The sequence below is a fragment of the Bubalus bubalis genome, chromosome 3 (assembly GCF_019923935.1).
Source record: "Bubalus bubalis isolate 160015118507 breed Murrah chromosome 3, NDDB_SH_1, whole genome shotgun sequence".
NCBI classification, from domain to species: domain Eukaryota; kingdom Metazoa; phylum Chordata; class Mammalia; order Artiodactyla; family Bovidae; genus Bubalus; species Bubalus bubalis.
The window spans coordinates 72226845-72246628 of record NC_059159.1 but is presented as its reverse complement, the minus strand read 5'-3'; the positions used below and the strand labels follow the sequence as shown (position 1 = coordinate 72246628).

At 53.9% G+C, this 19784-nt stretch overlaps 1 protein-coding gene across 3 annotated transcripts in view; it reads right to left on the bottom strand.

The window, feature by feature from the left end:
- Positions 1-581: 581 nt before the first annotated feature.
- The window catches only part of KIF13B (kinesin family member 13B), a 211600-nt gene continuing 192397 nt past the window's right edge, over positions 582-19784 (bottom strand). For 2 of the 3 annotated variants that reach the window (XM_044939710.2, XM_006064308.4), the window contains 3 exons: positions 12152-12214; positions 7559-8405; positions 582-5301 (listed from right to left, as the gene is read on the bottom strand). In XM_044939710.2, coding sequence (XP_044795645.2) covers positions 5015-5301; positions 7559-8405; positions 12152-12214 — 1197 coding nt within the window. In that variant the 3' untranslated portion in view covers positions 582-5014. The remainder of the gene's footprint in view (positions 5302-7558; positions 8406-12151; positions 12215-19784) is intronic. The other variant, XM_044939711.2, reaches the window with a different exon arrangement.

The window sequence follows — 19784 nt, the reverse complement described above, 5'->3', positions numbered from 1 at the left end:
GGTCCTCGCTGGGTGCCACGTCCTGAGGATGCTGGCCTGAGGCAAGCAGGACCCAAAAATTTGCCATCAGTTTCCACAACCTGTGGAGATGCGACCTGCTGGCGCCCACAGCCTTAATCCTCCTCCCCCGAGCCCCTTGCTGCAGAGGCTTTGAAGGTCCGCTCACCTGTGCAGCAATGCAAGGAGGCCCTGCTCCCTGACTGCAGCGTCTGACATGCGGTGCGGCACGCAGATCCAGGGGGACACAAGCCGAGGCCCAGAGCCGGGACATGCCTGCTCCCAAAAGTGGCCTTCCACTGAGTTAGCCCAGAAGCTCCAAGTCTAAGGTCATCAGGAGTTTCTGTTGGTCCTTGGCTCCTGAAAGATATCTCAACCGACTGGCCACAAAACCACATATGTGACAAAGACCGCCGGGCCTGGGGGTGTGTGCTCAGGGGACCTGCCTCTGCCCTGAGCCTCCCCTCTTCCAGTCTCCATGCTGAAAAGGCCACCCCGGCCCCTGGGGGACAGTCTGGAATGAGCCCAAACACCCCTGCCTTGGTGGGGAGAGGGGAAAGCAACAGGAAGACCACAGACGCAGGCAGGAGATCATCTGGTTTTATTTAGAGGCTGTTGGTCATATGGTGGGAAGGCATATAAGGTACAAAATTACAGATGTTTAGTTCACTATACAATACAAATCATTAAGTCTTTACAGGTCATTACAGAGTCTTTGGATTTTTCTTAACTCCCATTTGACGTGTAGGAAATCAACAATCCCCCAATCAAAATCACTTCCTTGTGTGAACCCATCGTATTTACAGAACTCCACACAAACAAAGGCTCCAAAATGCCCCCAACACGATTAATGAGCAGCACACAGAAGGCACGAAGGGTTCCTCCGAGAAGGGTGCACACAGGAACAATGGAGTTGGGGTCTCAGGCTGCACAACCTGTCCTGGAGGTGAGGAGTGACAGACAGACAGACGGAGCGGCGACCCTGGGAGCTAGAGAGGTGTGAGCACAGGCCTCTGTCAAGGGCGGCTCATCTTAGCCCAGAAAACCTCCCCATGGTTTCACAGACAAGGGAGCTTAATCCAAGAGGAGGGAGAGTAAGGAAGGGGCGGGGGGTGTGCTGAGCATCTCCTAAGCCTTTCAGACTCCTCAGGGGCCGTTCACAGCTCACTAAGCACACAGGGCCCTTCGTGCCAGCCTGGCCCGCCCTACTCAGCCCCACAGCTGGGCTTTCTCACTCTCCTGCTCCCTCTGGGCATCTCAGTCAGCCACGCCCACTGCCTCCCCACCCCAGTCCCCTGGGGTCTGCAAAGCAGGAGGGCTCCCGCCCGGCCTTGACTGTCCTCAGGCAGCCTGGAGCCCCGCACCACTCCTGCTGTCTTACTAAATCCCAGGGCCTGACTGGCTGACATTTAAAATGAGGTCTGTCTGTCAGGAAGTCGAGGACGGAAGACAGAGGGAAGGGGGCCCCCTTCCCTCCTGCCCAAACACTCTCCAGCCACACCCTACCCCCAAAAACCTCAGGGCGAAGGGCTGCCTGGCTCCTGGCTCTAGGGACCGCAGCCCTTCAACTCACAAGCTGACATCAGTCTGCACCGAGGAGCGAGAAGAGGCATGACAGCCTGGGGCAGGGCGAGCTGCCTGCCCCAGCTACAAGAGGACAGTCCCCAAGCCCCCAGGAAGCCGGCGACAGCGACAGAGGGGCCAGGGCGTCCCAGGAGCCTGCTCCATCCATACACACTGACCCAAGGCGATGTGAGGTCGTGAAGCAAAGTGGGGAGTGATCCGGGGGGGACGAGGGGGGCGCGAAGATGGCTGGCCCCACACGCTGTGAGGACACTGCAAGGCCGCCACACCCCACTGTGTTCTCCCGCCACACCCCACTGTGTTCTCCCGCCACACCCCACTGTGTTCTCCCAGAGCTCCCTCACTGCCCTCAAGGGTGCCAGGCCACCCAAGGGCCAGAGCAGGGCCAGGAGAGCCAGGCCAGCCACTGCCCTGCCAGCAGTGCTGACGGATGAGGGTGCCTGGGGCGGCCTGCGTGTTGACCTCCTGGCCACGGGGACAGCTCACCAGGAGGACCAGTGACATGGCCTTCCTAACACAAGCATGGGCCCAAACTCGCTTCATTCTGAGAAAACCCCAGGCGAGCCGGGGGCTACAGACTTGAGAGCAGCGACAGAGTTTTCCTCACGAGAGGAAGGACCACCTCTGCACACAGGGGCCCTGGCCGCAGCCCCCAGTCCCAACAGCACGAGGCCAAGGGCTCTAAGGAGATGCTGCCTCGCTGGGTAGGGACGCCAGGCCCCGTTGAGTGCAGAGCGGGGCCGGTGGGAGACGCTCAGGCAGAGGGAACTGGGGATGTTTGAAAGGCAGGCCCCAGGAGGAGAAGGGGGTCCTGAGGCCTCCCGGGACAACAGGGTTAGAAGGAGCTGACCCACATCACCCAAGGCTCCTCTCAGCCCCACAAGCTCCAGCCAAAAACCTTCTCAGGGCAGCGACCCTGCTGTCGTCTCATCCACTTTAGCTCATCCAGCAACAAAATAAGCACAGCCCCTCGTCCCCCAGCTGACCACCCCAGGCCGGTTCTGCGAGGTTGTGACGCCCGTCGCAGGGCAGATGGGCCCCAGCAAGTACTGGGCTCCGTCCATGAGGATCACAAACACCCCAACCACTTTCTGGTTCCCCACATTGTCTCTCCAAGTGTGGGGTGCACGACTTTCTGCCCCCAGGCAGCTCACGGGGGCTCTGGGAGCAAGGGCCGCCCTCCCAGGGACAGGAGGGTGTCCATGGAGGAGGATCTCACACTGGAAACAGGTCTGAAGGCAAACGTCTATGCTGGGAAGGAGGTTGCGTAGAAAAGCTGACACAGAGTTAAGAGCACTTGGTTCAGGCACACACCTTGCCTGGCAGAGGTTCCCCCAGCAGACCAGTGGAGGACAGGAAGGGAGTGCCAGGGGTGGCCCCACAGATGGGACCCCTGGCCCCCTGCAGACCTGGGGCTCCGGCAGCCCTGGCCCCGAAAGGAGGAGACAGGCTTCTTGTGGCGGAGGGCAAACCACCAGCCTGGGAGCTGCACCCAAGGGATGAGGAAGACGCCTTCTGCCCAGGTCAGGGCAGCTGTCATGGGGGAGCCCCCCACCCCTCCCCAGAACCCCCAGCCAGCTGTCCGCTGGGGCAGCAGATGGGAGCAAGGGCACACCGGGCCAGGTCACTAAAACCTGCAGACTCCATGCCGGGCTGCTGTGCCCTGGGCAGGCGGAGGTCCAGGTGGGCTGGGAGCCGCTTCTCGGGGACACAGAAAGAGCCGGGACGGGGAATCAGAGCCTGGGGCTCCCACACACTGGAAAAACCAGTAACTCTCCTTGGTTTCAGCCTGCTCACTGTGAGAACCCTTCCAGGTCCCAAGCTAGAAGTATTTGTTGAGACGAAGGGGTGCGATTTTAGACTCCCGGGCCTGTCCCCCATTCTAAATAGGGCCAGGGCAGCTTGGGGTAATGAGATCTTGTTCTGGGTGGGCGAGCCCACGGCCGGCAGAGCCTGCACGCAGCTCCATCCTGTCCCGCGGTCCCAGAGGCGACAGGAGGGTGCCTTGGCATCAGCACGCCGGGTCGTGGAGGCCACTTCATCCGAGCTCCTCCTGTGGACCTCATGGCCCCACCCAGGGGCAGGGAACCAGGGCCGCCTTCAAGTGAGGGGCTTCACGTTGCTAGAGAACCGAGTTTTGTTGTTCTTTTTTTTCAAGCTTTCTGGCTATCATTTTTAAGAGTCTAAACACGAGAACTGAAGAGGCAGCCTAGAATGTTGTGTGCAAACTCCAGCTCCGAGCTTCCACCCCCAACTACACGGTGTCCCCAAATCTTGCTCACAGCACAGGCCCAGTGGCTCCCGCGATGACAGGCAGGGAAGGCAGCCGAATGTTCGTCACCACTGACCACCACCTTGGTAATCCGAGACGCACTGATGGAAAAAGGGCTCAGGGCCAGGGCTGTCTAGCCCATGGCTCCTAGAGGTCCCCAGGGGTGAACCCCGCCAGGCTGCAGCCCTGGGCTGAGCGGGCATCAGGGCACAGAACTGCCATGAAGCTGAACTGGTCTAAGGACCCTCCCAGACCCCAAATTGCACCAAGGAAGGCCGTAAGGCCTCTGAATGCAGAGCACAACTACCACCTCCTCCCATTTTTGCTGTCAGCTGAGAGTAAGGCCACTTGTGCGCCTGTGTTTAAGACACAGGGAGGAGCTGAGTGTCCTCTGGCCCCTCCCAGACCCCCATGCGAGGCACCAGGCTGGCCGTTCCGCAGCGGTCATGGAGGCCAGTGATGTGCAAGGTGGGCCCTGGGCACTGGTGCTGGGCGGACGATTGTGGCTCGCAAACAATTTTAGATTTTGAAAAAATAAATATAAATAAATATATTCCAGGAACTCTGTTAAGGGAATAAATGGCAAAAAGAGAAAACTTTCCAGGTATAAAGATGCTGAAACACCCACAAAGACACCTCTAAGAAACCCTGTGGAAAGAAAGAGGGAAAGAAGGGACAGGCCCAGGGCCCAGGCACTTAGAGGAGCCAGCACTTGGGGGGTGTTGGGGTAACTGGGGTGCAAGCCAGGACTTGAGGCGCTGGGGGCCACCTCCATGGAAGTGAAAAGGCACTAGTTAACAATTATGTTTTAAATTAAGAGGTTAACAGGGTCACCAGAATAGAACAAAGAGCAACAGCAGCCGTGAGTGGGCAGCCCCAGGCCCAGGGACACAGCGGGGACCTCACTCTGGGCTCCTGAAACCTTCCGCCTGAGGTCCAGCTGAGATGTGCCCCCACCCCTGGGGAGAGGGCAAAACGGGGGGGGGGGGGGGTGGGAGGTCACCAGCCCCACGTCACCGTGCAAAAAGCATTCCTGGCCTGTCTCCAGGGAGAGCGGCTGGAGGGCCCCCCAGGACTGTCCCCACAAAGGCTCGGAGGGGCCCGGCGCCCGGTGCCCTCTGCCCATCACCCCGGAAGGATGGGAGGCAACTGCCCCGCCGCTCAGCTGGCCCAGGACTTGCGGTTTTCGGGGTTCCCATGGCCGCGCTCGGCCCGCAGCGCCGTGCCCTCGGTCTTGGCCAGCGCTGCCGTCAGCGAGGCCAGGTTGGTGGCAGAGCTGGAGAGCGGGCCACTCCTGCGGGGCTCGGGGGCACCCTGCAGGCGGAGCCCCGCGCTGCGCCTCCGCCCTGCGCCTGCTGCCCTGCGCACGCGGCCCGGCCTCACCAGCAACCCGTAGCCAGGGTTGCACTTGAAGTACTGCTTCCCGCCGATGGAGCCGTCATTCTTACCTGCGGAAAGAGAGGAAGGTGTGGAGGTGGCTCCCAGCCCCAGGGGACCCCTGTGCACCCGAGAAGCTGCGCCCTGTGGAAGGCCTGGGGCCTGGGCAGTGCCTCCCAAGCAGCACCGGTGATCACTGCAGACAGATCCCTGTGGCCTCAGACACGGTCAAGGCCTGGCCGCTTCTGATGCCCATGTGCCAAAGCAGAACCCCTCTTCCCCCTCAGCACTGACCGTTTTCAGTCTGGACAGTCAAAATGCAAACAAAGCAAGGAGGTCGTAAGGTAGAATGATTATTTTTTCTAAATCTATTGGATGGGAACTGGCAAATTACCGAACTGAAGCTAGAGAAATGGGCTTCCCTGGTGGCTCAGTGGTAAAGAATCCACCTGCCACGCAGGAGACTCGGGTTTGAGCCTTTGGGTCAGGAAGATCCCCTGGAGGAGGAAATGGAAACCCACTCCAGTATTCTTGCCTGGACACTCCTATGGACAGAGGAGCCTGGCGGCTGTGGTCCATGGGGTTGCAAACAGCAGGACACAACTGAGAAACTCAACAGCAGCAGCTACTGACCTGTCACCCTGGTGTGTCAAGGTGGGGAGAAGATGTTTCCTTCATAAAAGCAAATACAAAATGCTTTAGGGTGAAGGCCAGCACAGGGCAGGGGGATGAGGAGTGGGTCCCTGATGCCTCGTGTCCACCAAGCTTCCGCTCAGGGAACGGCTGCCCCGCCCTGGGATACACTGGCCGGGGGGAGAAAGGCAATAAGGCCGGCAGAGCGCAGCGTGTTGGACGCAGAGAGCCCCCTGTATCTCAAGAGAAAGTACGTCCACAGGAAACTTAGATGAGTACTCCCCGCTGCCTCACTTGCAATGGCCAAAAAGTGGAAGCAACCCAAATGTCCATCAACTGACAAGTGGATGAACACCACGGGGCATCCTTACAACGGGATCGCATGGGCCATAAAAAGGAACGAAGCGCTGACAGGCCGCAACCGGCTGAGCCTGGGGAGCTCGAGAAGTGAGATAAGTCAGCCACGGAAGCTCGGGCCTTTATGACTCCGTGAATATCAAAGTCCAGATTAGGACATTTCATATCAATTTCAACAAACAGTATAGATTCATGGTTTACCTGGAGCTTGGGGAGGTGAGTATCTTGCTAACCGACATACCACTTCTTTTGGGGGGTAATAAACCCATTGTAAAATCAGGTTGCACAACTCTCGAAATATAGTAATAACTACTGAACTGTATCCTTTAAACTTCTGGATTTTTTTGTTATGTGAACTGCATCACAATAAAACTATTTCCAAAAAAACCTGCAGTCCATTTGCTATATACAGTGTAGCTAGACCTAGAGGGCATTATGCTAAGTGAAATAAGATAGAGAAAGACAAATACTGTATGTTATATCTTACATGTGGAACTGAAAAAATAAAGGACTATAACAAAACAGAAGCAGACTCACAGGTGCAGAAAACAAACTGAGGGTTACCCGTTGGAGAAAGGGAAGCGGGAGTGGCAAGACAGACGTAGGGGATGAAGAGGCACAAACTACTATGTGTAAAATAGGCTACAAGCATACATTATACAGCACCTGGAACACAGCCAGTGTTTTATAATAATTTTAAATGGAGTATAATCTATAAAAATTTTGTATCACCAGTTTGTACACTGGAAACTAACACTGTAAATCAACTGTATCTCAATTTTTAAAAAACAGGAAAATAATTCTTTAAGCCCTGCCCTCAGTTTTTCTGCAAATGATGATGTCTTGGCTTGGAGGTGAACCGTTCTATACAGGAGACTCACCTCTCCTTCCGTCCTCCTGCTGGGGGCCCAGGAGCCTGGGGGTGTCTGGGGAGCACCTGAGGCATCTGAACCTCCACACGGGCATCTGAGTTTGTAGCCTGAGCTAACACAGCACACAGAGCTGCCGTGACAGCTAAATGCAGCTGTTCCTGTGACTAAAAACTAAACTCCAGAAGTTAAATTCATTGTCGAATTAATGTTTAGTAGCTTTCAATGAATGTCGTACGTTTCTGACTAATCTCTGCAGGTTAAAAAAAGAGAGAATCTGACTCTTAAAACACTCAGGAGAGCCTTATCTAGAGAAAATTCCTGATTTTGAAAAGTGGTAACTGCGGAGCTCAGAGAGGTCAACGATGTGCCCAAGGGCACAGAGCAGGTGCTTGGCAGCGCCCACACTTTTCGGCCAGACTGCAGTGGGCATGGGGGCAGGCACCTGTCCCAAACTAGCATCACTCACCTGAAGGTAAGTCCAGCTCCACTCCAACCCAGGTGCCCTCCTGAAAGTCGGTGGGCCCCACGTATCTCACGATGCCCGTCTTGTTGGTGCCCACCGTCACATATTCTCCTTCCTTGAGCCACTCTGGGACCTCACTGGCTTCTTCAGAATCCGAGGACACTTCCAGCTTTCCCAGGGCCTGAGCCCCAGCACTGCCGTCCCCTGGGTCCCCTGAGGCCAGTGGGTCCTCCGCTGTCCCCGAGGGGCCACCGGGGTCCCCGCCAAGCATGCGCGTGAACGACTTCAGCTCCGAAGTCCGCACCTTCTTGATCCTGAACGGAGAGGCGGGAGCGGGCGGCTGGAACCAGGAGTCTGAAGGCGGCGGTGGCCTGGAGACGTCAGGCTCTGGGCCGGCAACTGGTTTCCCCTGGGGCTGGGTGTCCTCTGGCTTCTGGGGGGCGGCAGGGCAGTTCCGGCTCGCCTGGCTGGGTGGTGGTGGGCCCGCTGCCTGGTTCTGCTTCTCTGCAGATGCCCCGGCTGGGGCCAGGGCTGCCCCGCTGCCCGGTGTCTTTCCCTCCACCGAGGCGGCCGGGGGCTCGAGGGCGGCCAGGCCGGGGCCCGGAGGGGTCGAGGCCATTGCATCCAGACCCGGGCCACAGGCGTCCGACAGGGTGGCGGTGGAGACGCTGTGTGAGAAGTAGCCGCTGGAGGCTTCGCTCAGGGGGCTGGGGGGCCCATCCCCACCCTCAGGGGCCGGGGAGGTGGGTGTCACTCTCGGGGGCCCATCACAGGTCCTGGGCGCAGGGGTGGCTGGCAAGGCCACAGGCATGCTGGGGGCCACGCGCAGCCCCCCATTCTCCCGCTGAGCCTGGAAAGGGGAGAGCTGAGAGTTAGGCATTCCTCCCCAAAGCCTCAAGGCCAATCCTGTTGTCGTTGGAGACAGACAGCTCTGATGGTGGGACTAGAGTGGCCTTGCAGAGGGCGGAAGGTTCCCACATCAGCTCTCCGTGCAAACTCTGAGCACAGATAACAGAGGCCAATGGTCTGCAAGCCACTGCTGCCCCTCCCTGCCCTGACCCGAGCTGAGCAAGGCAGCCCCGAGTGCCCCTGATCGCCGCCCCCTTCCATAAGGCACAGCTCCTATAGCTACCTATGATAGTATGGTTTCTAGTCAAGAATTACACATTTGGTCTTAAATGTCTTATTTTTTGGTACAGAACTCCTAAAACCCCTGGGGTTTCCCAAATGCTATAAAGGTTTCCTGATACTCCTAACAAGCCCCTTACGACCACATCTAAGTTTATGTTAAGGGGGGTGACATTTGGAAAACCCCCAAGGAGGGGCTGGTTGCCAAGGGGACCAATCACATGACTAGAAGGGTGTAAGTTTCCATCCCATCCCTGACCTCTTGGAAGGGGCTGGAGGCTGACTCACTCACCAGTGGCCAACGCTTTAATCAACCATGCCTATGTAACGACCTCCACAAAACCCCTACAAGGACAGGGTTTGGAGAGTTTCTGGGCAGGAGAACACGTGGCGATGGGGGCAGAGCACCGTGCCCAGAGAGCACGGCAGTACCCTGCCCTTCCCCTGCAGGTCTCTCCCACCTGGCTGCTCCTATGTTACATCCCTAATAAACTGATAGTCTAGTACGTAAAATACCTCTCTTGAGTTCGCTCCAGCAAATTCACTGAACCTGAGGGAGGGGTCAAGGGATCCTCTGGTCTGGACCCTGCAAGGACTTGGCATCTGAAGTAGGGGCAGTCTTGTGGGGCAGAGCCCTCAAGCTGCGGGGATCGGATACTGTCACCAGGTAGACAGGGTGGGGGCGGAGTTAACTGTGGGACACGCCTGCCTGGTGGTGGGAACGATGATGCGGGGTGGCAGCTGGGCAGTGTGGTACAAGTTGGGCAGGAGAGCCTTCACATAAAGCATGGTGCATGTGAATGCCAGACTCCCTCTTACACCTCCTGCACTCAAGCCCGGAGCTCCTCTCTCGGGAATGGACCCCCCCGCCCAGCACCAACTTCCTGGGGAGGCTAAGAGGATCACTGGAGGCCAGCAGAGCACGCTGCTCCTGCAGAACTGAAACGGTGGCCTCAGCGAGGGATCCGGACGAGCCAGAGCACAGCTCAGCAGGAAGCAACAACCCTGGGGCTTGCGGGGCCAGGAGGCAGGGGAAGAGGAGGGACAGAGGTTGCCTGTAGGCTGTCCCCTTCCCGAGAGGCTGTCTTTTGAGACGCTGCTTAAGGCTGGTCCCACGGCCCGCATCAGCGTCTCCGATCTGGAGACTCGTGGTCCGAGGAGCAGCCAGCCCGGCGAGCAGGGCTGAGTGAGGCCGGAGCTGCGCTGGGCTCCCCGCCTCTCAGCCCTGGGTCTGAGTCACTCCAGCAGAGCTCCACGGCCCTGCCGTGCTCTCGGGTGTTCCTGCCGTGATAACTGCAGCCACCGGAGAAGGCGGCAAATTATCTTTCTGTTCCCGGTGCACATTGACAGGGAATGGGAGACGGAGTGGGAAGCGGGCTGTGGGGCGAGAAGGGTGCTGCTCAAAAAAAGAAATATGTTCTCAATATTTACGGAAAGATTATTTATCTTACAGGAATGGCCATTTTCCATTTGAAATACAGGATTTATTTGACCTGGGAAACAGCTGAGATCTATAAGTCTCTTACAGTTACTTGGCTTAACTCAGCAGTTTGATAAATCATGCATTTTCACGTGAATTGTCATTTATATTCCTGTCTCCGGAGGCCCTCCTCCCCCCACAAGGCACACTCTCAGGGTATGAAATTAACGGCACCTCTTGAGATTAACAACCCATTTCTGTGATGGATCTCTGGGCTGCAAAATTTACTAAATCCAGTAGATCAATAACTGTCACCAGTATAAATACTCTAAAAGATGAGGCAATCCTTCAATCATTTTTCTTTCGCAACTTGTACATGTTTTATTTATCCTTTTCTATTCTATTTTTAATCTCACTGACCAGGCACGGAAGAATACACAAGCAAAATTTAGGAGACTCTGAAATCTGAACAGTAACCATGGTTCTGACATAGTCTGCAGTTCCCTACTCCCTGGGGATAAGGCCGTCCCCCACCACCCCTCCCCAGTTGCAGGATCTGCTGAAGGAAAGACTTAGTCCTGAGGAGTGGACGGCCCAGGGACAGTGCCTCAGAGCCCCATCAGCTTCTACCCCATCAGTTTTCACTGTGTCCTCTGATGCGGGCCAGGAAGGACTTTATGACGAGGCCCAGAGAGGCTATTCACCCAAAGCCTCCAGTAAGGGAAAAGCTGGGGATCAGAGGTCAGATCCACAGCAACAGGAAAGAGGAGACGGTTGGAGGGGGGGAGTGGGGAGGGGGAGTTGGGGGGGGGTGGTGCAGAAGGTGAGCTCTGATTACCCCGGTTCTTGGTTCTTTCACGCTGAGCCAAGCGCAGCTCCGATCCTTCCGCTTTGGCACTGTGGGTTCCCACTCAGTTGGAGTTGCTATGTGAGTGGGAATCTCCCTGCCTCTCTGGGTCACAGTTTAGCACAGACATTCCTAAGGCTACTGGAAAGCCTGGATCTGAGCAAGCCCGCAGGGAAGCACCCTCGTGTAAGGGTCTCCCTTTGCCCTACTGGCCTGGGAGTCCCACCCAGTTCTGCCTTGAGAAATCATCAACCCAACTCATGGGGGCTGGGGAGGGGGCAGCTCTACCTTTGGTTAAATTTGTGAACACCTAGGATTGAAATGGGCCGTGCAGAAAGGAGTGAACTCTTGGACATCTGAATTATCTTTCAAATTATTTGGCCTCTTTTGCTCCTGTTTTCGGAGAAGGCAATGGCAACTCACTCCAGTACTCTTGCCTGGAAAATCCCATGGACGGAGGCACCTGGTAGGCTTCAGTCCATGGGGTCGCTAAGAGTCAGACACGACTGAACGACTTAACTTTCACTTTTCACTTTCATGCATTGAAGGAAATGGCAACCCACTCCAGTGTTCCTTCCTGGAGAATCCCAGGGACAGAGGAGCCTGGTGGGCTGCCATCTATGGGGTCGCACAGAGTCGGACACAACTGAAGCGACTTAGCAGCAGCAGCTCCTGTTTTAATAAATAAAAAACTTCCTATGGAAGACACAGCATCTCCTCAGAGGATGAACGGCACAGTGGGAGAAAATAGATTTGCTATTCATAAGATGAGAAGTGCTGTTCATCTGTGGGAGATCATAAGAGATGATTTTCTCCCCCAGCTTAGCGTCAGTCTTTTCACGCTGATATCATGAATCAGAATAAAATGTAAAACTGAGAATTAAGCCAACACTTGGGATAAGGAGATGGTTCTGTTTATAGAAATCGCCTCTGCCTAGCAGTGGGCTATTAAAACAGCAGACTACATTAGCAGTCAAGCACCTAAGAGTTTAGCAATCATATGATTAACAAGTTGAAAATAGAAAAGTGTAACAAGCAAAACAGAGAGGGAGAAGACAGTGACCTACATTACAGTTCATTATCGAGATGGGAATGCTAAAATTAAAAGCCACGGGTGAGGACTCCACAGTCGCAGCACTGGGGCCACCCACTGTATGTGGGACAGCCACAGAGAAGGCACCACCCGGCCCGACCAACTCACCTCCGCCATCCTGGGCGACCCGATGTCCGGAAGGGCCGACTGCACAGTGATTCGGGGCACGGGCTGAGGAAACAAGGGAGCAAGTGGGCTCGGGGCTCGGGGGAGCAGGGCAGACAGAACCAGAGAAGCCTTCCACTGAACAGACAGGAGAGCTGTCAGGAGGACCCACCCAGAGGGAACTTCTACAGCTTGTAGCGATTCTGACAAGTCACTGCCTGGCAGGGCTGGCAGGGGCTGGGCGGGGATGCTGTGCCGGAAACATACAAAGCCAGGAGCAGTCAGTGGCCCAGCGACACCAGACATGGGCTAAAGACAGTAAGGAGTGGAGGTGCTCTCTTCGCTTGCGCACGGCACGTGTTAGCCAAGGGCTGTATCTGTACATGGAGCTCTCTGGATGGCTCAGTGGTAGAGAACCCGCCTACCAATGCAGGAGACGTGGGTTTGAACCCTGGGTCGGGAAGATCCCCTGGAGAAGGAAATGGGAATCCAGTCCCATATTCTTGCCTGGGAAATCCCAGGGACAGAGGAGCCTGGCAGGCTACAGTCCCTGGGGTTGCAGAGTCAGACACGACGGAGCACGCCTGAGTATCACTTATTATCTGTACATGGGAGCATTTAGGACCCGACAGAGAGATGTGACAGGACAGGAAGATCGGGAAAGGCTTCAGGGGAGGTGGAGTACAAACTAAGCCTTGCGCAGCCAGGGAGATCCCTGGTCCAGAGGAGTCGGGCGGAGCCGTCACAGGCAGCGAGGGGGATGAGGATGGACGCTAGTGTAGCTGGAGCACAGAGGGACAGGCATGCGAACAGAGGCTCTGGGGTCTGAGCCAAGCTCCTGGGCAATGGCGAGGACCCCCACAGGTCCTGGGCAGAGGGGGCAGGACATGAAGAAAACCAACCTGCCGGTGGAAGGCAGACTGGCTGCAGAAACAGTGCAAGAGTGAGGCGGGCAAACGACAGGTGCCAACAACAGAGCAGGGTTGACGGGGTAAGAGCCTGAATTGATGGGCACAAGCGGTATCACATGAGCGGAGCTGGTTACTTACAGATGTGTGGTTCAAGCAACAGCTCTTTAAAACAGAGAGCTAAAAACCACACAAAAACTAGAAGAAAGAAAAGTCGGGAGGAGGATCTGGTAACCCTGAAGGAGTCGGCAGCTGCTGTGTTCACAACAGTAGGCGGGCACAGAGCAGACGCGACCACCTTGGAGAACCCTGGGGCCTACCATGCTCTGCATTTATTTCCCCAACCAGGGTCTGGCCGCCTCCTGGGCCTGCCTGCTCCGAAGCTCAGGTCTGGAGGTCACCTTAGAAAGCTCGGCTCTAAGAGGGCTCCATCCGGGCCAAATACCTACCCTCAATCCCGTTTCACAGGAGGCATCAAAGCTGGGTGTCGGGGTTTGTTGCCATGCAGTACCTTGATCTATCTAGTCTACCTGGTCTGGGAACCTTTTCAAGTCCCTTCCTCCAGCCCTGAGCAGCCGGTTCCTCCCAGGTCCCTGGTGTGTCTGGGTGCCAGGGCTCCTCTGCTGTCGTGACTCCCCAAGAGTCTGCAGGCATGAAGGCTGACGCCCAAAGCTGTGCTTACTTTCTAGCAGCCCAGACTCTTAACTGAAGGGAGAAAAGTCCATTGGAAACAAAACAGCCCACTGAGAAGGGTGTCGACCTACATTCATACACCAAACAGCTGCGTTTTAGCAAAGGTACTGCTACAGCCAATTGTACCCTGGGACAGCCTCTGGGGGAAAGGTGCTGCTGCTGCTGCTGCTGCTGCTAGGTCGCTTCAGTCGTGTCTGACTCTGTGTGACCCCATAGACAGCAGCCCACCAGGCTTCGCCATCCCTGGGATTCTCCAGGCAAGAACACTGGAGTGGGTTGCCATTTCCTTCTCCCATGCATGAAAGTGAAACGTCAAAGTGAAGTCGCTCAGTCCGACTCTTAGCGACCCTTGGACTGCAGCCCATCAGACTCCTCCATCCATGGATTTTCCAGGCAAGAGTACTGGAGTGGGGTGCCATTGCCTTCCCCAGGGAGAAAGGTGCTAGAAGCGATTAAGGGGTACGGGAACAGCACCAGCATCTGAGAAAAAGGCCCAGAGACAGTGAAGTATGACATGGCAGGAGATACAGCCAAACAGCTGGGCAGACATGGGGATAAACTAAGGGAAGATGCTCTACCCTGCAGACACTGGGGAGTGCCTTGGGGCAAAGGCCGGGAGAGCCAGGGTCAGACGTGGGTTTAGGAAAGACAATGGACAGAGCCAGGGAGGGCGCCCTGCCAGCAGCAAGGCCTGAACCCCCAGCCTCTCCCTCGACTCCCTGACCAGGAAAGACCCCCGTGCCTCCCACCCAGCTCCCGTCACACATCTTGCCTGCCCCAGGCCTCCTGTCAGGGATTCTCCGCTTCAAGCATGTACCCTCCCCTCTGTCTTACGGTCCCTTCAGTGCCGGGGCTAGTACCTTCATTTTTATTTTCCCCATTGCGTCCGAAGCCCCCCACAAATGGAAAGGTGTTCAGACCATCTCTCTCAGTAAGGGCAGAAAAAAAGTTTGTTAAGCTGGAACCCTGAAATACTTACATTCTTCAGTTATATCTTATTTAAAACAGACGAGATTGAGATGAAACATTCTCCTTTAAAGCACAAAAATGTAAAAACCCCACCAAGATGGAACTACAGCCACCCAGGATGAAACCTTTTCTGCGTCCTCCTAAACGGGGTACAGAAAAATATACTTTTCTTTGTGATTCAGAATAATTTTTTTTTAAATCCAGTAAATGGGAAAGTACCTGCTTGACTGGGATGCAATACTGGAATCCAGCGGAGCCACAGGGCTTCCTGAGGACAGGGCCCCAGCTTCGTGGCTCCAGGCTTCTATGCTGAAGACCTCACGCTTCCCCGCACCGTCCCTCATTCTCCACAACCACTTCTTTCTGCAACCCTCCGCCACCCCCCCGCCACAACCACTTCTTCCTGAGTAGCTCAAACAGTAATGAATCTGCCCGCAATGCAGGAGACCTGGGTTCGATCCCTGGGTCAGGATTTCCCCTGGAGAAGGACATGGCAACCTACTCCAGTATTCTTGCCTGGAGAAGTCCATGGACAGAGCAGCCTGGCGGGCTACAGTCCATGCGACCAGAGAGAGTCGGACATGACTGAGCAACTAACACTTATACTTCTTGATCAGGCAACAGATCTGCTCTGTAGAGACACCCGCCCAACCCCTAGATACACCTGAAATGGCTGGAACCTGTGTCAACAATAAGATCACATCAGGTCTGAGTGGGTCCTGAGTGCAAACTCAGGTACTCCAGCCACACCTACTTCTCTGCTTCACACACCAGGCACTTCATGGTGCCCCCCTCCTAGGAACGGCTGCCGGACAGCAGCTCTGGATGAAAGAGCATCACAGTAGACTGTTCTCCAGCAGAGGACATGCTCAAGAGGGTGGGGGCACAGACACACAGACCACAGGACTGGCCAGAGACTCGTTTCCATGGAAGCTGGGTGACGAGTGCATAGGGATCCACCACAGTATTCACTCTATTTTTGTGGATTTCAAATTTCCCCACAATACTGCCCTGCATGACAGACTTAACTGGGGCTCTGCTTTAGTGGGGCTCTCCTTCAGCTCAACAAGGACTCAGGGACTTCCCTGGTGGTCCAGTGGTTAAGAATCCACCTGCTAATGCAGGGGACATGGGTTCAATCCCTGGTCCAGGAAGACTCCACATGCCTCGGAGCAGCTGAGCTGGTGTACCACGCTGCCGAGCCTGTGCTCTAGAGCCTGTGCTCTGCGACAAGAGAAGACGTGCTAATGAGAAGCCCGTGCACTACAACCAGAGAGCAGCTCCCACTCACCGGAACTAGAGGAAGCCGGAATGTAGCACTGAAGATCCAGCACAGCCTCCCCCCAAAAAATAAGTGAATAACTTTAAAATATTTTAAATACTTAAAACAGAAAAAAAGAAGCAAGGACTCAAGTCTCAGGTGCACAAAGTGTTGCGATAGTGCTGTGGGAATATGAAGACCAGAAGGATAGGGGATCCCTCTTAACAAGGCAGCAATCCAGTCTGGGGGAAGGACGGGTATGCAAAAAAATGAAAACATCAAGGAAGATGACAGGTATCGGAATGAAAGTTTCCAAGCAGAGAAGATGAGGAGGAGGAAGGGGTTATCCAGGGACCAGACCAAGAACACCTCCGTGGGGGTGACTTCACCTGGAGACAGACCTTGAAGACACAGTGGCTCCTTGGGGGGCAGGCGACCCATGAAGAGTGGCGTGACAAAGGCAGGCTGCCCTTTCTGTCTGGAGGCTCCCTCTTCTCACTTCCCTGCCCGGGAAAAGCTTGTCAACCTTCCAGGAGGTCTTCAAGAGAGGGAAGGATCTGGAGTGACCAGACTTGGGCAGAGGGAAAGGAGATCCAGGGTGTGCGGAGGCGGCCTTGTGAGCTTATGGTGGATTTTCGCAGGCAACAAAGAGCTAGCAAAGGAACTGAATGAAGCGGTGCTAAGAACTAGGCTTACAGAAGATATCCCTAAAGGAGGAGACAGAAAATTTGGAGAAATCAATTAAGCAGTTGCATCAACGGTTCGGCAGAGCACCAGAATTGTAAGAGACTGAATTTGGATGATAAGAGGAAAAGGAAACAGGAGAATTCAGAGATAGGAAGGCGGCCAGCGAACACCTGGAGACAACCAGGGGCGAGAGTGAGAGACGGCGCCCAGGAAGAACGGGAGACAGGGCAAGCGGGACGCAGCTGCAGAGGGAGCAGCGTGAAGGTGCCACGCTCCCACACACGTGCCCAACCGGGAGGGCACACCCGCTTTCTCGATCGGGCGATGGCCTCCGGTGAATTCAGCAACCTTACTGCGGGCACCAAAAATACCTCCAGAGTGTGCTGAACTCTTCAGTTGTCATCTGTCCTTCACACAGAGGGGCTCACATTTCCAAATGGTACTGTTTGCATTTTAATGCTCCTCTGCATAGCCCCCATGCAAGCGGCTGCCTATTTTGAGAGCTCAAAACATTTCAGATCATAAGTTCATTAATCCTTAAGACACATCTGGTAACTATTAATAAAAATGACTGCAAAGTGTTTTGCAGCTATAAATATTAAGAAGTCCTATGAGGCACGTGAATATAAGTATAATTATCTACATTTCACACTTCAGAAAGTGAGGCTCAGAGGCATTCACCTAACAGTTAAGGCTGGACAGCTACACCAGGGCACTGTCCTGAGTGTGGGTCAGGTCTAGTGGACCAGCACGAGAGAGGCACGGGTTGGCGTGGAAGTGCTGTGGGGAAAAGGTGACAGTCACTTCTCAGACCCTATCTCGTCATTTTTAAGCTCAGGCTTTCATATGCCACCTCAATGATGGCACACCAGAGCTCGGATGTCCTAACTAGACATAAGAGCTAATTTGCCTGGAATGAAGTCTTAACTCCTTGACATGATATGCAAGCACATCACCTCTCATGAGGCTGGGCATGCTTCTTATCCAGAGACTTCCCCGCACTGTCCCTTACCTGAGGGAATAATCGCCCACCTGGTGAAGACCTAGCCATCATTAAGTCTTAGCTGGAGCATGATCTACTCTTCCTGAAACTGCAGGTAAAATGCACCCTCCTCCCCACACCTTCACCTATAACCTCAACACACCACCTATAACCTATTTATATATATAACCTAATTATCTGTCAATCCGTCTTGACGGGGGTCATTCTCAACTGCAAGCTCTCTGCAGGGTAAGGATTATGTCTCATTCATCTCATCCATAAAACAAGAACTTAATGTCTGTTGATTGAACAAGTAAATAAGTGAATGAATGACTTAAGTGATATAAAGGCTGAATTGTACACTTAGGATTTGGAAAAATCCTATCAAATTCCAAATTTTGAGCACAGGAGTAGGTAGAGGGGAGAAAAGATGTCTGTTGAAGCAACTTAATTAACACTTTGTTCAAAAACACTGAATTTTCTGATACCTTTTTTTTTGTCTAAAAACGAACCTTTGCTAATAATCACCTCTTACCATGAATTTGATAAATTCTTTACAAGTCATGTTCTAATGGTTCCTAAGTAAATATGATCCTCTAAATCTTTTTTTTTTAAACTCTAACCAATCATTTTAATCCAAGCCTAGGAAAATACAACAAGAGATGTAAGATTTATTCTTGCCATAAATACTCAATAGCCAACCTTTGATTTTCATGCTGATCAAGTGAGAAAAACATAAAGAACACTACCAAGCTGAATACCTCCTCATCTTTGAATACATTCTGGTAAAAGTAACAAACATTAGACAAAATCAGACATGTACAATTAACTAAAGATCAATAATCAGCAATAGCTTAATCAATATAAACAGATTTTGAAAGGTTATGTTAATCAGAGAGGCAGGGTGCTGAGCCGGCAGGGACAGGGAGAGCTGCCAGTGCCCCCAGCAACCGTGCAGGGACTGGCGGCTCCAGTCACTGTGGGGGCGGAGGGGGGGCACCCCTCAGGACCACCCCGGCTCACACCGCCAGCACCCCCACCGCCTCTGCCAGGGGTCTGCGATCAACCTCATGATCTGCACTCTGGCTTTCCAGGAGGATCCGGCTGAGACTGCTGGCCACGGATGACACCAGCCCTTGTCTCCACCTGGCAGTCAGAGTTCTCAGTTTAAGTGAGTAACTCTCATTCTAATCACTCCCTCAGTTCTTTGGGTAAACCTGATCGCCTCTGGGTTGCACCTCTGGAAGTGGCAATCCAGTCCACAGGAATTCTCTGAGCAATGTCAGCCAGGGAGGATGGTGGGTGGCCACCAGCTGGTCCTTGCCAGAGACACTGTTGCCCTACTTGCCACATGCTCCTTCCGGCCAGCGGCAAGCGTCCACGTGTCAGCACGGGACGGCGACTTCCCTTCTCTGACCAACATCACAATCCCTCATGAGGTTTGTACATTCACTTGAGTAGATTCCTCCAGTTCTATCCTCTTCCAAATCCACCTTCCAAACTGCAGCGAGAGGAGCCTCCTGAGACACAAATTTGACCACGTCACTTTCCTGCTTTAAGTTGTCAATGCCCAGAAATAATTGTTTTTAGAAAGAAATGGGCCAAAAAACCTGAAGAGAGATTCTACCCAGTGTTTCTCCACAGCATGACTAGTTCCTCCTTCAAATACGCTATAGATTTGATTCCATAAATATTATCACTTGCTGTTTTTAATCAAATCCAGTGAAATCTCTTCAGATCACAATCGTGCGTTAGATTTTGTTTCTTGACTGTGTCTCAGTTCTGCTCCTACTACACAGTGTCACCTTAGACAAGGTGTTACCTACCTGAGACTCATCTTCATCTCTAAGTCAGCGCCTAACATTACCCTTTAACTCTGTGCCTCCAGCATGGCAGCCACCAGCCAGGTGGCTTCTGAGCACTTGAAATGCGGCTGGTGTGACTGAGGAAGTGGATTTTTTATTTTACTTCATTTTAATTAATAACATAAATTTAAAAATTAAAGTGCCTTTTAGTATGTTTTTTGTAACGTCTTGGGCATGTGGATTTATTTTTTCAATTCTATGAACTCTGAATGCAGATCAAGTATTTCCAAGGAAAATTTAGTATCTGAATCGAGATATGCTAGAAATGTAA